This window comes from Sorex araneus, chromosome X (genome assembly GCF_027595985.1).
Source record: "Sorex araneus isolate mSorAra2 chromosome X, mSorAra2.pri, whole genome shotgun sequence".
NCBI classification, from domain to species: Eukaryota; Metazoa; Chordata; class Mammalia; order Eulipotyphla; family Soricidae; genus Sorex; species Sorex araneus.
Window position 1 is genome coordinate 80,505,742 of NC_073313.1, and position 27,844 is coordinate 80,533,585.

The 27,844-nt window shown below is 41.3% G+C and overlaps 1 protein-coding gene across 1 annotated transcript; it reads left to right on the plus strand.

Annotated features, from left to right (window-relative positions):
- On the plus strand, positions 1 to 27,604 carry MOSPD1 (motile sperm domain containing 1). The gene is made up of 6 exons (XM_004621255.2): positions 1 to 107; positions 12,913 to 13,166; positions 13,288 to 13,363; positions 15,305 to 15,522; positions 23,830 to 23,991; positions 25,771 to 27,604. Exons 2-6 carry the CDS (start codon positions 13,013 to 13,015, stop codon positions 25,800 to 25,802), a joined length of 642 nt encoding a protein of 213 aa, XP_004621312.1. The 5' UTR covers positions 1 to 107; positions 12,913 to 13,012; the 3' UTR covers positions 25,803 to 27,604.
- The last annotated feature ends 240 nt before the right edge of the window (positions 27,605 to 27,844 follow it).

A 27,844-nucleotide genomic window follows, 5' to 3' on the forward strand; every position in this document is an offset into this window, starting at 1 on the left:
TGGCATTTGAGTCCTCCGGTATCCCAGCAGGCAGTGCAGCTTAGAGACGCTGACAAAGGACCGGAGGAGCAGTCGCAGCTGCGTTCCGCGGAGTCGGTGTTGCCGAGGTGAGAGTCCCCCACCGTCCTGTCACCCACTTCCTCCGACTTCGGGGAAACGTGGAAGTTGCGTGGCCGAGACCCCGCGGGAAGCATGAGCCGCACCCTGCCCCAGAGCCTGCCTGCATGATTGACAGCTGGGCGCCGGGGCGCCGGGGCGCCAGGATGCGGGTGGGAGGCGGGGAGCAGGCAGAGCCCGAGTCCTTTCTGCCCCGAATATCTGACTGTCAGTTGCCCCGCAGCCCGCGGGTCCCGGTCCCAGGCTCCGGCTGGCCCCCTTCGGCGTCCTGGTGCTCGCTCCCGGGCGGAGGCGGCAGATTTGGGATCCTCCCGGCACCTGCCCGGCAGAGTTAGGTTGCCCCGGGGATGCGACTCCTGGGACAAACTCTGGCGGATGTTGCTGAGGGCTGGGGGGAGGGAGATGGACACAGTCCTCGCCCTTCCTCCAGCCCCGCCAGTTTCCCCCAGCGAGTCCCAGGAAGGAAACCCGCAGCGCGGCGCCCCGGGCAGGCTGGGGTGGGGTGGGGTGGGGGATGAAAGTGGGGTGGGAAGGCAAGGTGGGAGGGGGACGGCCTTCTTGGAATACTAGGGGTGGGGCAGGGGTTAAGTGGCCTGTATCCTTCCCCCTTCCTGGACCTCCGTGCGGATCCTAATGGTTGCACCTGCTGCTCGGCTGTAAACAGGCTCACATGACCGGTTTCACATGGAGCCGGCCGGGACTGGGGACGAGGGCTGGGAAGGCTGGGCCCCAATCAGGTGGAGTGAACTCTGGACCGTCCGATTTGGACTCCCTCCCTCTGCAGCCCTTAATCGATGTGATGTGGTTTCCCTTCACGGTCAAGTTACCTGACATCTGTCCTTTCCCGACCCAAGGCGCGTTTCCGCCCCAGTCCACTCGGACACTTCACGTCGGGGAGCGAGAGGGCAAACTCTGAAACGAAACAGACCCGAGTTTTTTGACCTTTGCGGGAAATAGGACGACACGAACTGAACATTGGGCCCTTTGGCTCTCGCGTGAAAAGCAGTTCTGTGCTTTCAGAATGCATTGCCTTCCTAATGTGAGTTCCAGACAGAAGTGGAACAGCCCTCATTTTTAGACAGGGCACACATGGGATTGAATAGATTCTTCACGATGAGAGTTTCGCTGGGAGATCTTTCCAACGCTTGTAAAAACCGTGTACTCAGACAAATTAAGTAGGGAGCAGACACCAACTTTCAGATTAGACATATATTGGGTATAATACAGTGCCAAAGTTTGGGAAACACTAAATGGGGCCAAAGGTGCCTTTTGAGTTGTTAATGTCTACATAGCCAAACAGGATGCGAGATGAAACTCATTTTTAAAAGCATTTCCAGAACTTTCAGAGTAAGAGATTTACTTTGAAAATTTAGAGCTTTCCAAATCTGAGGGATAATTTGTAGTAGATTCCTTTTACATCTAATAAAGAATTCAACATAATGGACATTATTCGATATAATTGTCCCTTTATAGACAAAGTAGTAAATATAATCAATAGATTATATAGTAATGACTGCTTATCCTTACATTGTTCGTGCACAGTTCTATTCAAAATAAAAAAGAAATTTCTTTATGGAGTGTTTACATTTAACTCCAGCTTCAAAAAACAAAACCAAGAAACTAAGAAAAGCGTCCTCCTCCTCTAATAACCTGTTAAGTAATTTGTTCCTTTTTTTTGAAAAAAAAGAGGACTTTTAGGGCTTGTTTGAAAGTTAACAAAGACGGTATTCTCATTGTTGGCTCTGTTTTGCACCTATTTTGCATTTTGAAGAATTCTGCTGTATAAGAAATTTGGTGATTTTCTATTTGAGACCCTCTATCTCTTCATCTGTAATAAGTAAGTCTTGTTTTAACCTCTAGAGTCCCTTATAGATCTCTTAGAGTCCCTTATAGATCTCAAGTTTCAAAGACTAGCACAATTATTGTACTTTGTTTTTGGTTTTGAGCCACACCTGGCAGTGCTCAGGGCTTCGGGCTCAGGGATCAGTCCTGGGAATGCCCAGTGCTCATGTTCGGTGCTCAGGATTGAATCACGGTTGACCACGTGCAAGTCAACACCTGAACTATCTCTCAGACCCCAAGATAAGTGAAGTGTTTGATTGGGAATCGTTCTTGAACAAAATCAGTTGGTCAAACAAGGTGAGATACTGGCACCACTGCAGAGAGCATTCAGTAAGTGAGAAGTATCCAGGGTTCTAATACAAATAAATAGTAACTGAGGGCTGAGGAGATGGTGCAAGGGGATAGAATGCATGCTTTGTGTGCACAAGGCCCAGGTTTGTTCCCAGCCCTGTATTTTCCCTCAAACACATGGGTGTAGTTACTCCCCTACTCCCCCGCACCTTAAACAAAAAGGAATTGCACTCTGCAAAATCCATACCAGTTGATATGTTAACCTGTACCCCCCATTAGGAAATTAAAGATGGCCTCAGCTGAATCCGGCCTCCCAAATTAGAAAGAACAGTTCCACCTGACTTTCTTGACCTTGGAGATAGTACAAAGTCTGATTCTTTCACTCATACCAGCTTCTTCTTGAATTAAGGTGTCGTTTGATCTGTAATGTAGATGAGATAGAATAAAAAGAAGGCTTTAGACAGGGTCTTACCTTGGTAGTATCTTGGTTAGATCACCAGAGACTTTGGTTTTGTTTGGCTTTAGAGATTTGAAATGTGAATTTTGCTAGACCCTCCAGAAAAAGATTCCTCTCTGAGACTAATTCATGGGAACCAAACTCACAAATGGTTTCTCTATTCCTGTGAGTGCCAGTTGATTTGCTGTGAGAAATAGAGCAGTCAGGCAACCCAGCAGGCTCATAGACCACCCAGGACACCCTTTGTTCTTGACACTCTGGGAATACACAGACGTTGCTTGTGACATTTCTGTTTTCTAGCATCTGTGTGCACCACATTTTTCTTTGGGCACATGTCAGTTGCTCTATTCAACTAGACTATAGCTTTCTTTTTCCATCAAAACCATTACAGTCCTGCCTTCTATATGCATGACTAGATTCTACTCACTTGATTGGCCACCCGTAAAGCATCTCTAAAATCTGTTTCCTTTCATTCCTGTTGTCTTAGTCTATGTCTTCATCATCTCTTCATACCACATCCATTCATCAAGGTGTCTTTTTTTCTCCTTTTCCTGTAAGTACCATGGAGACTGGTCAGTGGCCACCTGTTTCCTACTTCAGTTTCCTGCTCAGAACCCTTCACAGGTTTCTCTTTGCCTGCAGCAGTGGTTTTCAGAGTGTAGCAGAATCCAATCTGAATCTCCCAGAGGGTATAGGAAGACACACATGGACGAGCTCTAACCACAGATCTTGATTCACTAGATCAAGGGCGAGACCCAAGACTTTGCAGTTCTAATGAGTTTGCAGGTGAAACTGTTCCTACTGCTGGGCACCACATTTGGAGAAACATTGACATCCAGAATCAAGTCTAAACACCCAAATTTGGTGTAGAAGATATTTCCCCATCTGCCTCCTGCTTATCTTTCCAGCCTTATCTCTTGACACTCCCCCCTCACCCGCATGTTCACTTTTAGCCATCTGCAGTGCCAAAGCTCAAAGCTCAAAGAGTCCCCTTCATGCCTCTACACCTCTTCCTGGAATTCATCTCCTCCTACCGCAAACTCTTATTTTAAGGCCAACTTTGTCTTTGTGCTCTCAGAGCATTTTGTATCTAGCCACATTTGTGCACTTGTCACATAATATCCTAGTTACTACTAACGTCTGCTTTTCCTGCTCAACTGAATTTTTTGGAGGGCTGAGACAATGTTTCCTTGTTTCCCCCTACTCCCTAGTATAGTGTCCATTAAATATACACCCAATAAATGTTGAGTGAAATTTTTATTCTAAAACAACTGAGAGTGCTGCATGTAGTAATGTAGAGTACATGCATGTGATAAACTAATATGGATTTGGCTTTGAAAATTGCCTTATCTTGAAATAACTGAAGACATAGGATATTTATGATAAAACAAGGGCTAAAATATCTAGTTTAAAACGAGGTGGGCTTTTTTGGTTTTTTTTGAGGGGGAGAATACTGGGACAATGGATCAGAGGGCTGGAGCTCATGCTTTGCATGTAGGAGTCCTAGGTTTGAACCCTGGCACATAATTATCTTTGAGTATTGCTTGGAATAGCCTCTAACATTGTCGTGTGGCCCTCCCCTGCAAATAAATAAAAGTTTTGCATAAAAAGACATTACTGAAAGGTATCCTCATTTTTTAAAAAAAGAAGAAAATGTTAAAACATAAAATACTTTGCCTTATGACTATTTTATAACCTCAGCACTCCATATCACTTATAGCAGTCACTTCCATTGGCAAGATAGCAAATTATACCCCCAAACCTTAGGAAATGTGTAAAAACAAAATTGCCCAATGTTGAGCAATGAACTGCTTAAAAATACAAAGTGAACATTGTAACAGCACTTGTGAAAGAGTCAACTTTAGGAACATAGCTGTCCTCAAAACCCCTACCAGACAATCTTCGAGATGTAAAGAGGAAGAGAACAGTGTGTCTGAGCTGAGAAGGCGAAAGCTTTCTCATACTAATGAGCGTTGAGCAGAAGGGCATCATTATTTTGAACGAGTTAATACTGAGTTGGCCATGGGCAAGTATTACAAAGAGTGTGTAGGAAAGAGATAAAAAAGGCCTTGTGCCAGATAAAAGGGCCCCGTGGGTGGGAATCCAAGTAAACAAAAAAGTTAGGGACAAGTAGTAAGCAGCCATGCAAATGGATTACCAATTTCTGGGGGAAGCCCGTGCTTCTTAGCATCCTTAACTATCTTCAAAGTTTGCACCACTTTCATTCAGGAATCTCCCAGCACCCCTTGCTTTCTCTTGTAGCTTAATACCATCCCCTGAAGAAAAGCGGGGATGGGGCAAAAGAGCAATAAAATACACTTTGCAAGTGACTTCTGCTCTGTCTCCACATTTTGAACCTCTAGTGGTAAAAGATACTGAAACTTAACTATTTAATTTCTGTCTTCTCTCTGGCCAATTCAAATTGAGGAGAAGAGAAGATAATTACACTTTGGGGGATACTCAGTCTCTCTGGACTGATGGTGGCAAGAGTGTGTGAAGAATTTGGGGTGTTTATGCTCTTTTGGCTTTGTGAAAGAGTAGTTTGCCAACTGGTCACAAGGTGGTGTACATACATAAGGTTTTCTTCCAAATTTCCTTAATTTTTATGTCCCTTGGGTATAGGAAAAAGGACAAGGAAGTTAAGGCAGTTTCCTGTATCTCCAGCTCCTGGCTGTACTGTCTCCCTGCACGGGGCTACTGGAGCCCGGATGTTGAAGCACAGGATTTCTAAACACTGCTGGCCCACTTGGGCACTGAACAACTCCTGGGAGATGAGAGGGAAGTGGAATCAGAGAGGGAGGAATGGGTGGAGAGGGGGAACAGAGGCATCTGGGAAAACTTCTTCCCTCTGCCCTCCTCTTACCCCAGCCCATGGCAAGCAGCCACCTAAGATTTACTGTTCCTCTGATTGCAATCTTTCGCTTGTCTTCTATGGACAAAGCGTCCATCTGTGCACAAGGGACTGATCCTTAGCAGAGCAAACAGTTATTAGGGTTCACCAATAAGCTCAGTATCTGTCTAAGTGCCTCTCACTGAATTTGGGTCATTTCTGGATGCAAAGGGGGTAACAATTCTGTACAGAAACTATCTGTTGCCTGATCTCAAGAGTCAAAATGAATCCACAGCAAACAGAGATCAAAACCAAACCAAAACCACCTGTTCTATCCTGCCAGCCACTTCGAAATAAGTAGTGGAGTTGGTGGTATCCAGGACAGTAGAGGAGGAGGGGAAGGCCACAAGCAGGGAGAATTTGAACGAGGCTCTGAAGGAGGAATAAAGTTTACGTGTCCAGTGAGGAGGAATCAGTACGCCTTCATTACTGATGCCTTAATGAAGCCTTTTCCGATAGCCAGTTGTGTTTCCACATTCGTGGCAAGAAGGCGTTCTCAACTTCGCAAGGGAATTTATCTCTTGATATTTCTTGATCAAACTGAAAAGGAAGTGTGCTTTGAGTCGTGAAATTTGGCATGTCCTTGGGAAGTCTTCTGGAAAGCAGGGGACTTTTCTAGAGAGGGGAGTAGTTAGAACCCATGAGTCAGGACTTTGGAATTAGGCCCCAGAGGAGGTGTTTGGATATACACCTATATACGTGAGCCTGGAGAGCAGAGTTCTGCCACCCATACCCTGTGTGACTTAGTCACTATCCAGGGCCTGCTGCTTTCATCATCTGTAAGGTGAGAAGGGTTGAGAGCTCACATTCTTTGACTTTGTGCTTGACTTTTGGAACACAACCTCAGAAACTGATTTGCAGTCAGGTTTTACCGGCTTAGTCTATAATCTCTCCCCAGAATTTTTGCACTTCATCATTTTGCAATATCGACTGGAGCAAAGTGAAAACTGCTGGTCTCCAGAAAAGTGTCAATTAATGGGAGGTGTTATGCTTCATTATGTTTGTTGGCAGAGTGTCTAATATGACTCTATGACCCAGTGCTAATTCCTACCTAATTTCCCCTGGTTGGAGTTTAGGAGATGTCTCAACTTATATCTCTTCGCCAAGCTAAGTGCTAAATGGGAACAGGCCTATAAAAAAGAAAGAATAAACTATTCCAAATTTCTTGAAGATATGGATAGGCAGCCAATGGGGGGGTTCATGGGGAAATGTGATCATTCATGGGAAACTTTCAACTCAGAAAGAGACATTTGCTAAAGCAAAGCAAAGTTCTTCTAATTCATTATTTCAAGTGAGTCAAATGTGTACTCTGACCTATGTGGAGGAACTTTTCAAAGTTGGAACCAAGAGTTTAGCACTTTTTCTGTGTGGTTAATTTTGATTTCATAACTAGATCTCTCTTTTTGCTTTCCATTATTTTTTTTTGCACTTGATATTTGAACTTGTATCTTTTCTTATTTACTTTTTAAATTACAGTTTAGGCAATATGTTTACAATAGAATGAATGTTTATGGTTTTGGTGCACATAGTTACCACACTTCCACCAAAGAGTCCCAAACTCTCCTCCATCCCTGTCCATCTGTCCCCTTTAGTCCCATTCTACCTCTCTGCTCTGTCCCCACTGCTGGGAAATTTCAGTTTTGTAATCCAGGGCCAATGCTTGTGATCATTTGATACTGTCTATTCCCTTGTTTTGTTTCTCATCATACCACTGATTAGTGAGATCATTTGGAATTTCTCATTCTCCCTCTTATTTCACTTTATATGATGCCCTCCAGCTTCATCTGCACTGCAGTGAACTCCCAGCAAACACAAAAACATTCTGTCCCCGCAAACACAAAAATATTTATTTGGAAAGATATATGCTCACCTGTGTTCATTGCAGCACTTGGTAAAATGGCCAGGATGTGGGAAAAAAACTTAAATGTCTAAAGACAGATGAATGAATAAAGAAGTTGTGGTCGGTGTACACAGTGATTTGAGTGCTACACCTGGTGGTGCCAGTGATTGAACCTGGGCCTCCCACGTGCAAAACATGTGCCCTTTGAGCTATCTATCTGGCCCTTAATTTGATGTTTTTCTTGGGGAGAAGCACACCCAGTAGTACTCAGGGCTTATTTCTACCTGTGTACCCAGGGGTCATTCCTGTGAATACTTGAGGGACCATATGCAGTGCAGAGATTGAACCAGTACCAGCCACATGTAAGACAAATGCCTTTATCCCCGCTTTCTCTCTCTCTCTCTCTCTCTGATGACCTTAATATAACTCTAAATAGTCTTTTGAATAGATTTTAAGCATAGTAGGTAGGGCGTTTGCCTTGCACACTGCAGACTCAGATTTGATTCCCCCGTCCCTCTCAGAGAGCCTGGTAAGCTACCCGTGATGTATCCGATATGCTAAAAACAGTAGCAACAAGTCTCACAATGGAGATGTTACTGGTGTCCGCTCGAGCAAATTGATGAGCAATGGGATGACAGTGACAGTGACAGAGTTTAGAATTCAAAAGATACAAAAAGGCCATCCTCCCAACAGTATTTTATCCATATTCAAGAGAATGGGTTTTATACTCTTTCGTTTCCCTTTCCATGTAAAGCAAAGCATACTGGACACTGCACTACACCTTGCTTTTGCTACTTAACCCCACATACACTTGAGGATTAGCCCAGAGGCACACCGCACCCAGAGCTTCCTCCTCCTTGACCTGCTAGCCCAGTGAATGATCAAAGCGTACTGTACTTAATAAATCCCTTATTAACAGGCAGTTGGGCTGTTTCTGATCTTTTGCTTTGGGGAAGTAGCAGTACTGGTGTCTGTTCCTTACTCGCTGTTCAGGTATTGCTCTCAGGGTTGCTCAGAGACCTGATGGTGCTGGGGCAGTTTTTGCTTTTTATCTGTTCTTGGTCCCCACCTGGCAGTGTTCAGGAGCTGCTTTTGTTTGTGCTCAGGAGTCACTTCTTGCTGTGCTCAGGGCACCATGCAGTGCCAGGGAGTGAACCTAGGGCTCCAGCATGCAAAGAATGTGCTAAGCCGGGTGAGCCATCTCTCTGGCCTCAGTCCTTCGTTTTGACAACAACAAGTAGCTCTCTATTGAGTGCCAACCTCTGGTCTATGCATCACATAAATTATTTTATCGAACTCTTAGCAAGTCAAGGAAACCCCTATAACTATAACGCCAAGGGAAGATACATGCATAGAACTAGCATTTCTAGATCTGGGAGCATTTGTATTTAATTTTGGTAGGTATAATAGATAAGCCAGTTCATATCCTGGCCTGCAATTTTAGAATATGCTTGGTTGTACCCATCATGTGTAATCAATTTTTAAAAAAAAATTGACACTGTGACAAGTATTTCAGACTAGCTTGTGAGAGAATGTATTACATCCTCTTTTGTACATTTAAGAGCAAATTGTATGTTCATTTCGAGAAATATAGTATTTGTTCATTTTTATATTGAACTGTCTTAGGATAGTTTGTAAGTCTTTTATAATACAAGAAAATTAGATGTTGCTTATGATATGTATTGTAAATTTTTATTTTGGGTAGGGCTTATTATAAGGGATTTTGGCCATGGAGAATTTAGTAAATTTTTATATAATTAAATTTATCAATATTTTTTTTATTACTGGAGGTTAGAAAACTTAAGATTACAAAAAATATCCCATGGTGTTTTTAGTGGTTTTGTGTTTTGATTTTTTTACATTAATTCTTTGATCCATCTGGAATTTACCCTCTACCCTTATAAAAGTTTTATTAGGAGCGAAGGATAAAGTCATCCTTTTTTCTAGATGAATACCTGGTTTTATAATTTTTTCCTGACTAGTATTCCAGAAATCAGAGTGACCACTTTTTTTAAATCATGAACTAAATTCTCATTCAGAGTTTTAGAGCGATTGGTGAATATTATTTAATGAAACCAAATTTGGATGTTATATTCCTCATGCTGAAGTTTCCTAGGAAAGTGATTGTTGAGCTTATTTTTTATTAAAAAAAAGCAACATGACAAACTTCTGAGAGCAAATTATCCAAACAAATATGTATGACTCACTCAGGTTAATCAGGTAAGGTGTTGGGTTTTGTTTGTTTGTTTTGGGGCAACACCAGGCAGTGCCTGGGACTTAGTCCTGGTTCTATGCTAGGGGGTCACTGCTGGTGCTAATCAGGGGATTTTGTGTGGTGCTGGACTGGAGCGACAGCACAGCGGGTAGGGCATTTGCCTTGCTTGAGGTCAGTCGGTCGACCTAGGTTCGATTCCTCTGTCCGTCTCGGAGAGCCCGGCAAGCTACAGAGAGTATCCCGCCCGCATGGCAGAGCCTGGCAAGCTCCCCGTGGCATATTCGGTATGCCAAAAGCAGTAACAACAAGTCTCACAATGGAGATGTTACTGGTGCCTGCAAATTGATATGTGGTGCTGGAGATTGAGCCTGGTTCTGTCAATTACAAGGCAAAAGCCTTACCCCTGTACTATCTCTCCTTAATCAGGTATTTTTCTGAAAAATCTTAGTTTTGTCTTATTGAAGCATATAGTTACTTTAAGATAGTGGAAAGAATCCTAGACTAGGCAGCTGGTGGCCTGTTGACATATTTTGGGCCTCAGTCTGGTTCTTTTCCTAACTTGTTAATAATGGCAACCAACACTTAGGACATCACCTGACGGTAAGTGCTATGAGCTTTATATATGTCAACACACTCAGTATGTTAAATATATATTACTTAGACATTAGTATGCATATAGATGATTAATATATGAGCGATAGCACAGCGGATAGGTCATTTGCCTTGCACGTGGCAGACCCAGGTTCAATTCCTCCGCCACTCTCAGAGAGCCCAGCAAGCTACCGAGAGTATCCCGCCCACATGGCAGAGCCTGACAAGCTACCCGTGGCATATTCTACATGCCAAAAACAGTAACAAGAAGTCTCACAATGGAGACATAACTGGTGCCTGCTCGAGCAAATTGATGAGCAGTGGAATGACAGTGATACAGTGATATATAATTAATAAAAAAAATTGTAACCTGTTAGGAATTATACAACTGTTAGGTATTCTTACTGATGGATTTCCAACACAAATCCAACACCATTATGAGGTACATGCATGGTTAAAGAATTCATAACTGTGTCCAGACCAGGACCAGCTGCCCCAGGATGTGCCAGAGTGGCTTGCTGAAACTTTTAAATGAAAAGAAATTGGGAGACATCCAAGAATGATGTTTTGCCTAATTATCTATTTCTCTAAAAACAGGAAATAAATCTTCTCTGTGGGAGGTCCTGGAGGTGAGAGACAGACAGCTTTGTCACCCCAGACTAGAGTTTACAAGATCTGTTTTCAAAGCATATGTAAATAACCCTGCCAAATTCCTTTCTTTAAATTCCCCTTTCTTTAGATCTGTCTTTGCTTCCCAGTTAGCCTTGCCCTTTCATAAATGGTATAACTTCCCTGGAATAGCCAGGTGAAGTGGTCATATCCTGTGGGCCCTTGTGTAAATATAATTAAGGTTAGACTTTTCTTTTCCTAATCTTTGTAATGTTGGTTTATTATTAGGCCAACTAAGATCAAGACACAAGAGCACAAGAACGTTCCCACCGCCCCTCAAATCCCCCCTTCAGGTACAGCATAGGAAGATGGTCTGGGACAGTCTTTGGACTACTCCCCCAAATTCCTCTTTTCCTGGTTCTGAATGCCCTTCCTTGCTCTCACCCCTGACCCGGTCTCGGCACAGAGGGGTGACCTTTCTTTGTCTAAGACCACACATATTATCCCAGGCCTCTCTTTCAGGCAGAATTATTCAAGTAATGCTCTAATTCCTTACTACTTTATATAAAGTATGCATTATTTTAGAGGTAGCTTAACTATTTTATCTCAAAAAATAGAATTAAGTTTCTTGAGGGCAGGGCCTGTGTATTATTCATCCGTATACCTCTGATCAGCTTCTGATAATTCTTGGCTTACAATAGGCATTCTGCCGGCAGAAACGAATAAACAAAATCCTGACAAAATAATACAATACCCTATTTGATTAAAAATGGAAAGGCCTCAATCAGACTTAAGACCCTTGAGCCCTTTAGCAGGTAAAACCAAAAAGATTTAATCATTTTTATATATATTTCTTTTTGAATGTATGAAAACCAAGTACGAAGTATTAAGTCATCTATGGCCTATTTTCAAAGTGTGATCTACAAGGTGAAAATCATCCATTTTCTGTGATTGTATGTTTTCACTTTTGCGTTTTATTTTTAAAAGCCACACTTTGGGTGCTAGCTAAATAAGAGTGTTGTGGATTAAAATTAGATTACGAAATAAATACAGAAACATCACACTTATCAGACAGTCAGACTTCTGCCAGCTACAACTATCTGGAACATATTCACAAACCCCAGAAGGAATACAAAAAAGGTCTCTCAAGTTGGAAGAAAATAACTCTGTGTACTTGAAGTAGGAGGGGAGGCATGTTGCCATTAGAATGCCAAAGCCTACTTCTGACTTTGAATTTTCGTAGAAAACTCAGAAAACTCGACTATTTAGTGACTTTGGATATTCAACTTCTTTTCAAGACAGTTTTACTTGCCTTGAGTTTCAGTGGAAAAAGATTAGTTGACCCACGCATGCGGCCCAAAGGCACTAACTATACTCATTGTTGAAATGCATTCCCATGGTCTCCTATAAGTCATGGAGACTTACTCCTTTTTTGTCTTAAAGAATTCTCATTGGCTCATATAAAATCAGTTGTGACAGTACTTTAGGAAAATATGAGACTTAAAAGATTGATGTCCCTTTGCCTCATTTCTTTGCAGGGGGGTGGTGATTAATTTGCAACAAAGTGGCTTCTTTTTTTTTTTTTTTTTTTTTTTTTTACTTTTTTTTTTTTTTTGACCTGTGCTCTCCTTTCTTTTTTTTTTTTTTTTTTTTTTTTTTTTTTTTTTTGGGTCACACCCAGCGATGCTCAGGGGTTACTCCTGGCTTTGCACTCAGGAATTACTCCTGGCGGTGCTTGGGGGACCATATGGGATGCCGGGGATCGAACCCGGGTCGGCCGCGTGCAAGGCAAACGCCCTACCCGCTGTGCTATCGCTCCGGCCCCCAAAGTGGCTTCTTTATTCCCTTATGTAAGTATTTTATGTAATGTTTCAGAGGTTGAGGTCTTGATTGAAAGGAGCATGCATATATCTCGGTGCCATAGTTTGGTAAAAGCTAATTAATAAGGGAAGGGAAAAGGCAGGTTTGTTGAAATGATTTGGAAATGTATTTTAATGCAAGCAAAACATAGCTAATGAAAACAGGTGTCATTCAATTTTCTTTCTCTCTTTTCTTTCTAGAATGCCAAAATGCTTTGGAGTTTTTAACTGACTTTTAAGGAAAGTCCAAAATAGAGTTGAGACGGTATAAACAAGCTGCAGCAAGGGGGATTCAGTGCCAATGCATCAACAAAAAAGACAGTCAGAGTTAGTGGAAGGAAATCTTCCTGTTTTTGTGTTTCCCACGGAGCTAATATTTTATGCAGATGACCAGTCAACACATAAGCAAGTGTTGACTCTGTATAATCCCTATGAGTTTGCCTTAAAGTTCAAAGGTGAGTTACCTAGGCCATGTTGTGGCTTTTTAACTAGTCCCTACTAATTTTTAACTTTTAGAAATTAATGTTTTTTTTTAAAAAAAAAACCACTAACGGCCTTTGTGACTTTTTCTTTCAGTTTTGTGTACTACTCCAAATAAGTATGTTGTCGTAGATGCTGCAGGTGCAGTAAAGCCTCAATGTTGTATGGATATGTAAGTCAAAAAAAATCACTTCTCGGTAACATGGTTTGAAATGTGTTAATATGTGTGTGTTTAGCTTGGAAATGATATTTTCTCAGTGTCCTTCCTCCATTGGCATTTATGGTGGTGATTTTATTTTTTTGGTGGGGTGTAGGGTCACACCTGGAGGCACTCCGAAAACCATGCAGTGCTGGGGTGTGTGGAACCCAGACCTCCCTTTAAGCTATCTCTCCTGCCTTGCTGTGCATTTTCATTTTTGCTATGAGTTTAAGACTATGAGGATATTTGTGAGAGATTCTAAGCAGGTCAACCAGATACCTAATGATATTTCATTACATTGGTGCCAACATGTGTTCATATTTTCATGAACACTTCAGCATTGTTGTGCTTTTAGTCATAGCAGGAGTAGTTGAGAATATAAAGTTCTAACTTTTTTCTTTAAAGTTTTCTAGCTATGGGAGAGAATTTAGCTTTTTTTTTGAACATTCTGCCATTAGTGACATCTGTAAAGCTAATAATACTGCACTCCAAGAACAATGCTTACACAAATTCATCTGAAATGATTCAGCTAATAAACCTGGAAGTTAATCTATACAAACAGGAAGCAAGTGTGTAACTGCTCATCTGTAAAAGGTTATCAGAGCTCTTCCAGATAATTTCATCTTAAAGAGTATCAGATAAATGATTGTTTGTTCAAGCTGTTCCTATTTAATTTTCACTTTAGAACTAGAGGTGACCAGATGGATTCATTGACCAGTCCTTAATTTAAGCTCTGAAGTAAACTGTGTTTGTTTAAATCTCCTGTGATAATGACACGTCTATTTTTAGTAATATATTTTCTTTTGTTTTGTGAGTCTGAAGTATTTATTTCTTTTTAAAAGATTTTATTATTGAATCACTGTGAGATGGAGCATTACAAAGCTGTTCATGATTAGGTTTCAGTCATACAGTGTTTCAACACTCATCCCTCCACCAGTGTATGTTTCCCAGTACTAGTGTCCCCAGTTTCCCTCCCATCACTCCTCCACCCCAGGAATATATTTTCATCTCAAAGCCGTATGTGATAGATCTTTGAGGATGTGGTTTTACACATTTCTTTTGATTTTCATTCAGCATACAATAAGCAGGGACTAGTAGAAGAAGTAGTTTCTTAGCAGGTAAATGGGTGACTTTGAACTAATTGTTTTTGTTCTCTGTGACAAACGGGGGTGAAATTGAATTGCAGCTGTCCTATATAAATTGCAGTGCTTTATCCTCTAGAGAAATACAGAAGTGTATTTCTTGCATTGCTCATACTGGATTATTTATTCAGTTGCTTACTTTAACTTTTCTGCATACTTCAATTTTAAGTCTAGGTTGAAGTCTGTTATTTAAAGAATAATATGTGGCAATGAGAAAAGGAAGTGGCAATGGGATTTTATGAAGCTTTTGTTGGGGAAAGAAACAATTTTATACATCTTAGTAAATATTGTTACACTCAGCCACCTAGGGGAAAATGTCATTGCTAAAAGGAATTTTCTTTTTTTGGTTTTTGGCTCACATCTGGCAGTGCTAAGGGCTTACTCCTGACTCTGCACTAAGGGATCACTCCTGGCAGGCTTGGGGGACCATATTGGGGTGCCCTGCATCAAACCCAGGTCAGCTGCATGTAAGCCAAGCACCCTACCTGCTTTACTATTGCTCCAGCCCCTAAAAGGAATTTTCTCTGCCTATTTTTCTTTTATTGAAGATTTTCAGTCTTAAGTTTGAGAGTATGTGATTTTATCAAATATTTCAGAATCCCCATTTTTTTGGACTACACTAAGTTTTTTATATGTCATTGGCAAATGTCTATATTTGAATATTTAATTTGGTCACTTTAAAATCCTTATGATATGATTCTCTGGCTGAATTCTGTTTGACAGGCTGTGGAAATCTAAACAGCATTTGTCTTTTTTTTAAACACCCTTTCAGTGTGATTCGTCATAAAGATGTTCGATCCTGTCACTATGGTGTAATAGACAAGTTCCGTCTCCAAGTTTCTGAGCAAAGCCAGAGGAAGTCATTAGGAAGAAAAGAAGTTGTAGCTACTCTTCTACCATCTGCAAAAGAACAACAAAAAGAAGAAGAGGAAAAACGAATCAAGGAACATTTAACCGAAAGTTTATTTTTTGAGCAGTCATTTCAACCAGGTAGCTTGGGGTTGATTTTTTTGTTGTTTTGGTTTGGTTTTTAGACCTTTTGAGGGGGTTACATGTGTCTAACATAGCCAGATAATCAAGGAACTAAGAGTAATGACTAGTGAAATAATCTGCCACTTTAAACCTAAACAACTACTTCACAAGCGAACCCTGAGATCTGGCCCCTAACATGCAGCAAGAAGTCTGGAGCTGGACTCCCCGGAAGAGGCTGCATGGAAGGAGGAAACAGATGTTGCCATAACCTTTGAAATATCTAAACCCCGAGAATGTAGGCACTGCACTTTCTAATGCTAGTACAATTTGGCAATTATATACTTTTGTTCTGTGACTTTCCTATATCCTTTCTCATTTAATTAGTTCGAAGAAGGAGAGAGATTGTGTTTGGCAATTGGCCAAGCTTGGTGCACTGTTCATATTATTTTGAAAAAAAAATCTCATTAAAGTTGAAGTTAATTAAACTAAGTAGATTATAATATCCCCTGTGGGCTATTAATTGAATCCCTCTCCATTCCTCATTTCCTTCCAGCTTAGATATTCAGAAGTGTTATGATATACTCTTTCAACATTGACACTCTCCTCATATTCAGCTCTTTCTTTGGATACCAGTCCCCCTCCCTCTTAGCTTCTCATTATCTCCCTCCAACCCTGCGATAAGAGAAAGTAGATAAAACATTTCCCTAGAAAAGCATGGAAACTTTTGGATCATGATATATTAATGTGATAGCTGTCCTTGAAAGTGCAACATTATATGTGAGGGATTAAAATAAATCTCCTTATCATTGCATTAATTCATACATCCCTGTCCATGTGTTCACGTTAGAATGTTGACTTCGATAAGACAGGAAGTAACGTCTCTTTGATTTACTAGAACCAAGAGTTTTCCCAGTTCATGTAGGAAAGTGTCCAGATTTTCTGCTGGATACCAAGACTAGAGAGTAGTCAGTGGCTGGGAGAGCCACGATTTTCTCCTTAGCAACTATTATTAACTGATAGTGCTTTCCATCCTTTGAAGCTAAAAGAGAACCTCATCAAATATCACTTTGATGTCTGATGAATAGTGTGAAGTTCACTTGTAAACATTTTCCTTTTCTGCTATTTGGTCAGGGGCTCCCCAGAAGTGCTTGGAGGCTGGGGGAGGATATTCGCTTGGGAGTTGCCTAGCCAGACAGTGTTGGGGACCACCAGGGATCCAACATGAGATACCATGCTGCTATAACCAGGCTGCATGCTAGTTCTTTGAGATCTCTCCCCCAGACGAAAAATTATTTTGTTTTTCTGTTTTTGATTTTTTTGATGTGGGGGGCCACACCCAGTCGTGCTTGATGGACTATGCAGTGCAGAAGATTGAACTTGGGCCTTGAACCTGGGCCTCCTACATACAAAGCACTCGCTCAGCCCATTGAGCTGTGTTTGCAGCCTGGATTTGTTAAATAGAGGTTGTATCCAGTGATACTGAGAGAGGGAGGGGGGCTTGAATGCTGAAGATAGAGCTCAGGGGCAAAGCACACGCTAGGCATGGCATGTGCTCTACCACTTCTACTCTTTCCCTGGTCCCTACATTCCATTTAAAAATGCCTCCTCTGGGGGCCAGAGCGATAGTACAGCAGGTAGGGGGTTTGCCTTGCATGCGTATGACCTGAGTCCAATCCCCGGCATCCTGCATGGTCCACCCAGCACTGCCAGGAGTAATTTCTGAGTACAAAGCCAGGAATAACCCCTGAGCATCACTGGGTTTGACCCAAAAAGCAAAAAATAAATAAATAAATAAATAAAAATAATGCCTCCTTTTGGTGGGTGGGGGGAGGCACAGAGGGAAACTGGGGACATTGGTGGTAGGAAATGTACACTGGTGAAGGGATGGGTGTTGGTAACGTTATATGACTGAAGCCCAATCATAAACAACTTTGTAACTATATCTCACTGTGATCCAATTAAAAAGTAAATGCAAAATAAAAAATAGTACCTCCTCTAGGGGGTCAAGAGATACCACATGGCAAAGGTGTTTGCCTTGCACACAGCTGATCCAGGTTCAATCCCTAGCACCCCATATGACCCATCAAGTCTGCCAGGAGTGGTCACCCCCCAAAAAACCCAAAATGAAAAAATATGCCTCCTCTAGAGTAATCAAAGCCATAGAAAAACATTTCCAGGGACTGGAAGCCAACCCACAAGTCAACCCACATTTGATCCCTGTTACTGCATTTTTGTTCTCCAAGCACCATCATGTGTGATTCCTGACCACAGCTGGACTGGAGCGATAACACAGCGGGTAGGGCATTTGCCTTGCACGTGGCCGACCTGGGTTCGATTCCTCCGTCCCTCTCGGAGAGCCCAGCAAGCTATCGAGAGTATCCCGCCCTCATGGCAGAGCCTGGCAAGCTACCCATGGTGTATTAAATATGCCAAAAACAGTAACAAGTCTCACAATGGAGACATTTCTCGTGCCCGATTGAGCAAATCGATGAACAACGGGATGACAGTGACAGTGACCACAGATCCAAGAGTAAGACCTGAACATAGCCAGATGTGGCTCCCAAATAAAAATATTTGATTCTAAATCTAAAATTTAAAATGTTGTCATTTCTGTAATAATTAAATAGCCAATAATAATGAGTTAAAGTTTAGTTATATCCTTTATCTTTTAAGCCCTTTCTTTGGTTAGAAGAGCAGGGGTTCCCAAGCAGTGCTCAAGGAGTCTCAGGCCACTCCTAGATGTTGTTCTCCAGCTTTTGGAGCTGAGGCCCATGAAGACCTCTGGGGGTGGGGTGTGCCATGTGGTACCAGAGATTGAACCTGGAGCCTCTACATCAAGGCCTGTACTCTGCCCTTCGTGCCATCTCCATAGCCTCTTTTATTTTTCAGTTTTGTTTTTTGGGGCCACACCTGACAGTACTCGGTGCTACTCCCAACACATGGTCTAGGATTGCCCTCTGTGTTGCTCAGGGCACCACGAAGTGTCAAGGATTGAATGCCTCCTGCATGCAAAACATACGCTCAACCTGTTAAGCTATCTCTCCAGGCTCTAATAAATTTTAAAACAAAACAGGTTGGCTGAAGAGATAGCCCAACAGGCCCAGGTTTGGTGCCCAGCACCACGTGATCCTCCAGCATCACCAGGAGCAGCCCCTGAGCACTGAGCTGGGAGTAAGCCTTGAGCAGTACTGGGTATGGCCCGCAAGCCAAAACAAAAAAAAATAAACTTATTAGAACTTGGTGAAAATTTTCCTGAAAGACTAAATAATGGCACTGTATTAGTTGAGCGGTTTTTCCTGTTTTTCTTTTATTTTGATCCACACTCAGCAGTGCTTCATAAGCACTTAAGCTTACTCCTGGCTCTGCTCTCAGAGATTACTCCTATCGGGCTCTGGGGACCACATGTGATTCCAGGAATTGAACCTAGTTTGGCCACATGCAAGGCAAGCGCCCTACCCACTGTACTCTAACTGCAGCCCCCATTTTTTCTTATTCCCATAATTAACATTAGCTTTGGTATCCAGAGTATATTAGAGAATCCATCTAATTGTAAAGTTGGAGCAGGTAGATGAATGAGGCTAAGTCATATTAGCGTAATCCATGATGAGGTCTCTTGCCTTGACAAAATGATTTTCATCCCAGCTAGATGAGCCATTCATTTAGTAAACTCAGCAAGGGAAGGCACATTCCATGGGGTGTTTACCATTATGTTCTGGGCACCTGGTGAGTAAACACACAGAAGAGTGTGCTTGTGCTGCCATGTGATTGGCTGCTCATCTTCTAGGGTCTGCTGTATTGATTTCCTTTGACGTCAAAGGTTTCCAGGGCTGTGACTGTCCTAGAGTAAGGGCTCTGTCACAGCAGAGCATCCAGAGTCCTGACCGGAAATGGGTATCTACCCCAAGACAGTTTTATAAATATGGCAGGAAACTGAGTACTGATTTCTTCTTTAATGGAATATAATGATGACTGATTTAGTCCATATTGACAAAGTGATGTATATTGGTTTAGGGGCCACACCCAGCGGTGCTCATGCTTACTCCTGACTCTCTGCTCAGGGATCACTCCTGGCAGGGCTCATGGGGCTGAATGGGGTATGGGTTGCTGAGGGGTCAACACAGGTTGGCTGCATTCAAGGCAAGCACCATACCCACTGTACTATCTTTCCAGCCCCTAGCAAAGTGATATTTTTGTTTATTCAATTAATAGTAAATTGCATGTGACTTCTAGTATAAAGAATTCTGAGGCTTTTGTTGTTGTTAAGTTTCTCTGAACTAAAATGTTGAAACCATTTGGGACTCTTTTCTTTTATGTGGGTGGGGGTAGCGGACCAAACCTGGCAGTGTTCAGGGATTACTCCTGCCTCTGTACTCAGGAATCACTCCTGGCAGGGCTCATGGAACCATGTAGGATGCCAGGGAATGAACACGGATTGGCTGTGTACAAGGCAAGTAAATGCCTTACCCGCTATTACTATTGCTCCAGTCCCAAGACTTTCCTGGGATGTTTGAAAGTGGCATTATTTTGCATATTTTTTGTTTAGAAAGTGTGTACTGGACATAGTACAAACACAGCCGTGTTGTGAGGCTCTGAGTTAGCTGGAAAATAGTCGACGACGATCCTGAAATACTTGGATTTTAAAATGCATTGAATGGCAGTAAAAATGAGAATTTTATTCTTGGCTTTACTATGAAAAAAGCATCGAGCAGTAATAAATTCCCAAAAGAAAATAGCACCTATCATCTAGCACATTGAACAGATCTGTTTAAGTGTGTTCCATTTTGCATTCTAGACCTTGTTTAGGTACATACATGCAATTCTGTTTTTAACAGAATTTAAGGGAAAGCAACAAAGCATGCTTTTGTGAAATACCAAAGCCCTATTCGTTATTAGAAAGATGTTTTGAAAAGGTGCAGCTGAATCTGAGTGGAGTTGTCTTAATTACATTACTAATGAACCACTATGTGTATGCAGTGTTGGAGTCAGTGCCCTCTGGCTTAAGAAAATTATGTTCTTTATTATTGTACATAATAGTAAAAAATTGAAAATGACCTAAAAGTCCATCAATTGAGGATTGCTTAAATTATGAATATTCATCAAAAGGATGTCAGCCTGACATTTAATTTACAAGGATATGATATAATGACAGATGATTACATATTGACTTAAAAATTTTGTTCAAATATATTCCTGGGATAAAAGTTGTAGAACTGTATAATATGGCCTTATTTATGTAAAAATTTTGTTATAAAATATTTATATGGGCATTTATAAAATCTGAAAGAATCTATACAAGCTGTTAACAGTGTTATTTCTGTAGGGATGGAATTATATATAATAAAATTTGATCAGGGCTGGAGTGATAGTACAGGGGGTAGGGCATTTGTCTTGCACGTGACCAACTGGAATTGAATCCCCAGTATCTCATACAGTCCCCCCATATACTTCCAGGAGTAATTCCTGTGTGTAGAGCCAGGAATAACCCCTAGCATCACTGGGTGTGGCCTCCCTAAAAAACAAAATGAAGTATTTTTTTCTCCCCCCCCCCAAAATGAAGTATTTTTAATAAGAAAGTTTCTTCTTTCTTGATCTCTGAAATATTTACAGGAACCATCCAGTATCACAAAAATAGCAAGTTCCAGTTTAAAAAAAAAATGTCAAGAGCCAGGCATGTAGCTCAGTGGCAGAATACTTGCCTTGCATGTATGAGGCCATATAGATTCAGTCCCTGATACCCCACAACAATACACTTCAATTATGCATGAAAAATTGGGGGAGTGATTCTCTAAATTATGGAATTATATTGTGGGTGTGTAGTGAAAGATATGGTTATCATAAATGATTTTTCCAGAAAGCTTATTTTTATTTAAAGTTCCTTCATTTGGTAACTAAGAGAAGACTTGTTTGGAGCTATTTACGCTATTTCATCTCCAAAAATAATTATAAAATTTGAATTTGTTGTTACCTATCTGGCTTTGGCAAGGCTCAATTAACTTCACACAACAGCGAAGGTATTAATAATTTAGAAAAGCTGCATTTAGTAATAAAATGAACTCTGTTATTTCATTAATAAAATACAAAGATTGTGTTGCTGTTGGCTATTCCTTGTAATGAAAGGAAGGGTAGTGGGAAAAGCCCTATGACAGAAAATGATGTTATTTTGTTTCTTAAAAATAAGAGTATGACTTTTGTACAAATGCAGCCAGAACTTCGAGAGAGCTGACCTTCTAGCTCTTGACTTTTTTTAAGCCAGTGTTTTTTAAGTTTTATTTCATTGGAGTAAGAACACTTGACATGATGTTACCCTCTACAAAATTTTAACTTCACAGTTGTGTTTTATTTACTTATTTTTGATTTTTTGGACCACACCTGGCAATGCTCAGGGGTTACTCTTGGCTCTGTGCTCAGGAATTACTCCTGGTGGTGCTCAGGGGACTATGTGGGATTCTGGGAATCGAACCCAGGTGGGCTGTGCTCAAGGCAAGTACCCTACCTGCTCCAGCTCCCAAAATAGTGTTTTTAACTATGTGCAAATGCCTTAGCAGATCTCTGGAACATACTCATCTTGCTGAATTGAGAATCTATGCCCAGCAATTAGGAACTTCCACTACCTGCCCTGTAGCCATCATTGTGCTCCTAATTCCATGTGTTTATCTGGTTTAGTTAAATCTTATAAGTAGAATCAGGTGGTATGTGTCCTTCTATGATTAGTTAAAAAAAAAGAAATAAGCAAGCACTTAAAATAAAGTGAATATTCCTAAATTTCCAGAAGGGATATACCTCTTGGAGAGCCCGGCAAGCTACTGAGAGTATTCTGCTGCATGGGCAGAGCCTGGCAAGCTACCCGTGGTGTATTCGATATGCCAAAAACAGTAACGATAGGTCTCATTCCCCTGACCCTGAAAGAGCCTCCATTCATCGGGAAAGACGAGTAAGGAGAGGCTGCTAAAATCTCAGGGCTGGGAGGAATAAAGATGCTACTGGTTCCCGCTCCGAGTAAATCTACGACCAACAGGATGACAGTAACAGTGATACATTTATGATCATATCCACCACATACTGTTTTTTCTGCTGTTTCACTTCATTCTTCTAAATAAAGTAGTCAAACATGGGACCAAAGGACTAGTACAGGGGTTAATGAATTTTGTAAGAGGCCAACCTGGGTTCAGTTTCTAGCACTGCAGTGTGATCCCCTGAGCACCACGAGGTGTACCCCCAATACCAAAGTAAAGAAACAACTTTTAAAATAATTAAGAGAGGTAGAACAGCAAGAACTTTCATAGGTGATTATTCCTTTAAAAGTTTTTTATTAAATCACTGTGAGACCCTTACAAAGCTGTTCCTGATTAGGTTTCAGTCATACAGTGTTGCAACACCATCCCAGCACCAGTGTCTCCAGGTTCCTTCCCATCATCCTCCATTCCCACCCACCCACCCCCAGCCTGTCTCTATACCAGGCGGTTTTCTTCTCTCTCTCTCTCTCTCTCTCTCTCTCTCTCTCTCTCTCTCCTCTCTCCCTCTCCTCTCTCCCTCTCCTGTCTCCCTCTCTCCCTCCCTCTCCCTCTCTCCCTCTCCCTCTCCCCCCTTTTGGGCATTGTAGTTTGCAGTACAGATACCGAAATGCTATCAGGTGTATCCCTTCATTTCCTTTCAGCACCCAGTTCTTTTAAAGCACGATAATTTCCAGCTGTTATTGTATACTGGTCCCTTCTCTATCTTACCTACCTGGGATCATTCGTGGTGGTGCTCAGGGCACCATATCTGGTGCTGGAGATTTGAACCACCTGCAAGGTACACACCTTTCCCGCTCTACTATCTATCCAGCCCCCTTCATAGGCAGCTTTTGACAGTTTCAGTGTCTTTGTGATATCCTAACATTTCCAGAAATGGTAGCAGGGTGTTGTATTGATAAGTACAAAAACTTTCTGGGGGTGGGGGGGTCAAGCTCAGGTTCTCCAGTGGATCCGTTACTGAAACGGAGGGACATACAAGCTATCCACCAGGGTATGGGAAGAAAAGAGCAAAACCTTGGCTTTTCTATATTTTAGCCCATCATTTAAAAAATTCTATTTGGGGGATGGAACAATAGCACAGCAGGTAGGGCGTTTGCCTTGCATGCGGCTGACCCGGGTTGGATTCCCAGCATTGCCAGGAGTAATTACTGAGTGCATGAGCCAGGAGTAGTCACCCCTGTGCATGGCCGGGTGAGACCCAAAAAGCAAAAAAAAATCCATTTGTTTTATGTTAAACATATCTGTGCCTGCACTTAGTCAACTGTCTTCATTTGTTTCTAGATGCACACTCAGGGCTTTTGTCTTTTTACAGAAAACAAAACTGTCTCCTCAGGACCTAGCTTACTAACTGTCTTCTTGGGAGTGGTATGCATTGCAGCTCTAATGCTTCCTACGCTGGGGGATGTGGAATCGTTGGTGCCTCTCTACCTCCACTTAAGTGTGAATCAAAAATTAGTGGCTGCTTATATTCTAGGTAAGTGTTTTTGGGACTCACCGGGGACATATGTATTGGTAATATTTTTTCCTGGCTTTGAGATGGTTGGTGGCATTCCTGTGTCTGTGTATCTGGAGGAGTGTTTGGATTTGTTTTAGGAAAAAGATCAGAGGTGGCGTCAAAAGTTCCTTGAGGTAAGGTGTATCTTCAGTCTTAGTTTGGGAGTTTATACTTAGGTTTTTTTTAGTTGATTTATCTAATACCTGATATGTAGTCATTTTCCTTCCAGTTTGCAATGGCATAAAATATATCAAATATTGATGTTTTGTGATACAATGTTTCTACTTCTAAGAGTTGCTCCTAGAGAAGCCAAGTCCCTGAAGTGATACGGATGAGCCATGTAGCCTTGTCTAATGTTGTAAGCTCCTCTTTTTAAAGCAGTTTCTTCGATTCTCTGGGTTTGAAATCCTATAGTCATTTCAACAGAACATCTATTCTTTTTTAAAAAAAAATTTATTAGAGAATCACTGTGATGTACAGTTACAAACTTAGGAACTTTTGTGTTTCAATTTCACTCATACAGTGATCGTTTACCCATCCCTCTACCAGTGCCCATTCACCTCCACCAATGATCCCAGCATCCCTCTCACCACCCCCACCCCATCCCCCACCACCCCACCCTGCCTCTGTGCACAACATCTATTCAGGACCTACTCTGTCAAAGGTCACTTGGCTCCTGTTCTGATGATGAATGTCTTTCCTTATTGTCTCTCTCACCTCTTCTTAGATATCAATTCTCGGTAGCATTCCCTGATATACTCTTCAGTGTCAAATTGTCTTCTAAATGTTTGTCCTGTTTTTGCTATTTCCTATACCATTTCCTCCCCAAATCATCCATCACACTGCTGTCAGAGGGACTTTCATTCTCTCTAGGGTTTACCACCATTTTATCACCATTTCCTATCAAAACCCGTTTGATGGCTCTCCATACTTTGTTGAGTGAAGTATTGTCCTTGACTTAATTTGCCATTAAGTCATCAAATTCTGAGACCTCTAAGCTATGTGGTCTAGTTGCTTTCCTACAGGTAGTTTTGCCTAGATCCAGTTAGATTCTTTCTAGATCCCTGAAAATCTTGAGTCCTGGTCCTACCCCTAACTCTGCATTCTTTGCCATTCCTTCACCTAAAATGCTGGTCCATATCATTGTTCATTTTCCTTGTCTTTTGTGTTTATCTCAGCTTTACCTTTTGTGGCGGGCACTGTTTCTGCCTCAGTCCTACATGACTATTCTCCTTCTCTGTACTTGATCATTTTTCCCTAGCCACTCATTTAGGGTAGTGCATATTCTAATTATTATGATGGCTTAATGGTTCTATGTATGAGTCTTCAAGAGACACGTCAAGCAGGAATACCATCTTCTGTCTCCTTGTGATCTAAGGGCCTGGGATACAAATAGGCTTGCAATGTTTTTGTTGATGGAGTTGGCTGTCTTTACTGACACTTGAAAATGGCATGTCTGTTATTATTATAGCTGATGTGACTGGTTAAAGTGGGAGGTATATTTGATAGTTAAAAAATTAGCTGTTGCCAGACATTAGTGATTTAATTAAATCTACCCAGTGACTGCCCATTGCTGTAAATTGGATTTCTTCTGTATAATATCAACTAAATTCAAATTGACTTTGAATTCTTGGAGGAGTGTCTGCCTATGTGCTGTGTTTGTTTTCTTTGCTCGCGGAGGGCTAAACAATTGTTATTGAATGGCAGATTGTACAAAACTTCTATGTTTCTAACTTCTCTATTTTTTTTCCTTTCAAGGTCTTATCACAATGGCCATACTTAGAACATGAGCTAGGAGTTCAATTGACTTCTGAAGTAAATTTATCCTGAAAATATGAATGTGGACTGCCTTTTATCTCTATTCCACTCCATTAACATGCTACAAACTATCGAGTGATTTACAATAATTGTAAATGCATAATATATATTTTAAATTGCTCTGTAATTTTTGTTCAGAGGACTCCTGCACATGGCTTTGCAGAGGGCAAGGATGCTTCTGAGTGATGCCTAGGGAACTCTTTGAAGATATTCTTTTTCTAGCTAAACCTGTTGTGCAAAATACTTAAAAAGATTTATTTTCTCATCTTTTTTTCTAACTCACTTGAATCATTAAGGTCATATGTTCTTTACAGTTAAAGGTCTAAAAGAACAAACTGACCAGCCTAAAAATCAACTTACTTTTCCTACTACAATCATTGTTATTATGTAGATTATATCAGCTCCTCAATGGACGGTTGCCATGGTATTTCTAAAATAGATTGCCCAGTCCATGAGTTTCACATAAAATGGTGAAGAGTCAAGTTTATCCTAGAATCTGACAGAAGAGAGGCCTTTCTCAATTCATCCCATGAATAACAAAATGGATCTGGACACCCAAGGCATGTATCTTAGGTTTGGTTTTGTCTAACAAACTAATAGAATCCGGGTGACTTATTTGGTATAAGAATTCAAAAGGAGGGGCTGGAGCAATAGCACAGCATGTAGGGCGTTTGCCTTGCACGCGGCCGACCCGGGTTTGATTCCCAGCATCCCATATGGTCCCCTGAGCACTGCCAGGGGTAATTCCTGAGTGTAGAGCCAGGAGTAACCCCTGTGCATCGCCAGGTGTGACCCAAAAAGCAAAAAAAAAAAGAATTAAAAAGGAGGGGCCAGAGCGATAGTATAACAAGTAGGGTGTTTGCATTGCATACAGCCTACACAGGTTCAATCCCTTGTACCCCAAAGGGTACCTCCAGGAGTGATTAGTGATGAGTGGTGAGACCCTCAAGGAGTGATCCCTGTGTGCAGAACCAGGAGTGAGTCCTGAGCACAGCTGGGCGTGGGCCCAAAACCCAAAAAGAAAAAAAAATTCAAAAGGAAATAAAGGATTTGTTATTTGCTTATTTGCTTCATTCTGGTTTTACCTCTAGATAGCATCTTATGCTAATAGAAGGGGTAAAATCACTCATTTTCCTAAGCCCCTGGCCTGACTGAGTGACTAGGCACAAAAGGATTGCCAGGTGTCAGGTGGCATAGGTGGAGCTGATAACTCTCAGCCAAGTATAGAAAATTCTTAATATCTGTGTATTTTATATCAGCCACTGAAACATTTTTTAAGTTTGTATTATTAAAACAATTTTACCAAAAAACCCAAAGCACAACTATTTACATTTCTTTATAGCCTCTTCTGATATCTAACATATGTGTGTGTATATATATGTATATATATATGCAGTTTTAACTGTTATTGTCATAGTAACCGATCTTTGACTTAAGATTTTTATCTGAGAGCACAATGCATTCAGAAACTCTTGCAAATCATCTTCCAGACCTTTTTACAGAAGGACCTTCTGCACTGCTACTGTAGTAGTCTCAAGGAATATACAAAAGCAAAATGTATGCCTGAGATATTTTGGGCGGGGAATGGTATTTTGCTTCTAAACTCAAGGCTTTTATGTATACCCTTTCTTAGAAAGTCCTCATTGTTTAACCTTTTGGGGGAGCACAGACCATTAAATGGATCATGTCTGTACATTGTGTAATAACCGAAAAGCATATAAATGTAATTTATTTTGAACTTTGTAAAAAAACATGCTTGGAAGTGATCCCTGTCTATCCATCTCAAGTCCTCTGTGTGTGTATGTGGAAATGTACACACACATGTGTGATAACACATTGTAAAGATCAGAACTAATTAAAAAATAAAAGAAAATGGAGCGCCAAGTTTCACTATAATTGAGACATTTTATCTGAGTTACCTGTGAGGGACTCAGCTGTTAATCCATTTCCTTAAGCTGTTTTCTACCCCTATTTCTTGGGGAACATGATTGAAATGAGAAAGCTAAAATGTCTT

Bases quoted from the DNA above. Each gene is read 5' to 3' on its own strand.
- MOSPD1 (XM_004621255.2), top strand. From the start codon at position 13,013: ATGCATCAACAAAAAAGACAGTCAGAGTTAGTGGAAGGAAATCTTCCT. The intron at 13,167-13,287 runs GTGAGTTACCTA...TTTTTCTTTCAG, and splicing joins GTTTGCCTTAAAGTTCAAAG to TTTTGTGTACTACTCCAAAT. The intron at 13,364-15,304 runs GTAAGTCAAAAA...ACACCCTTTCAG, and splicing joins CCTCAATGTTGTATGGATAT to TGTGATTCGTCATAAAGATG.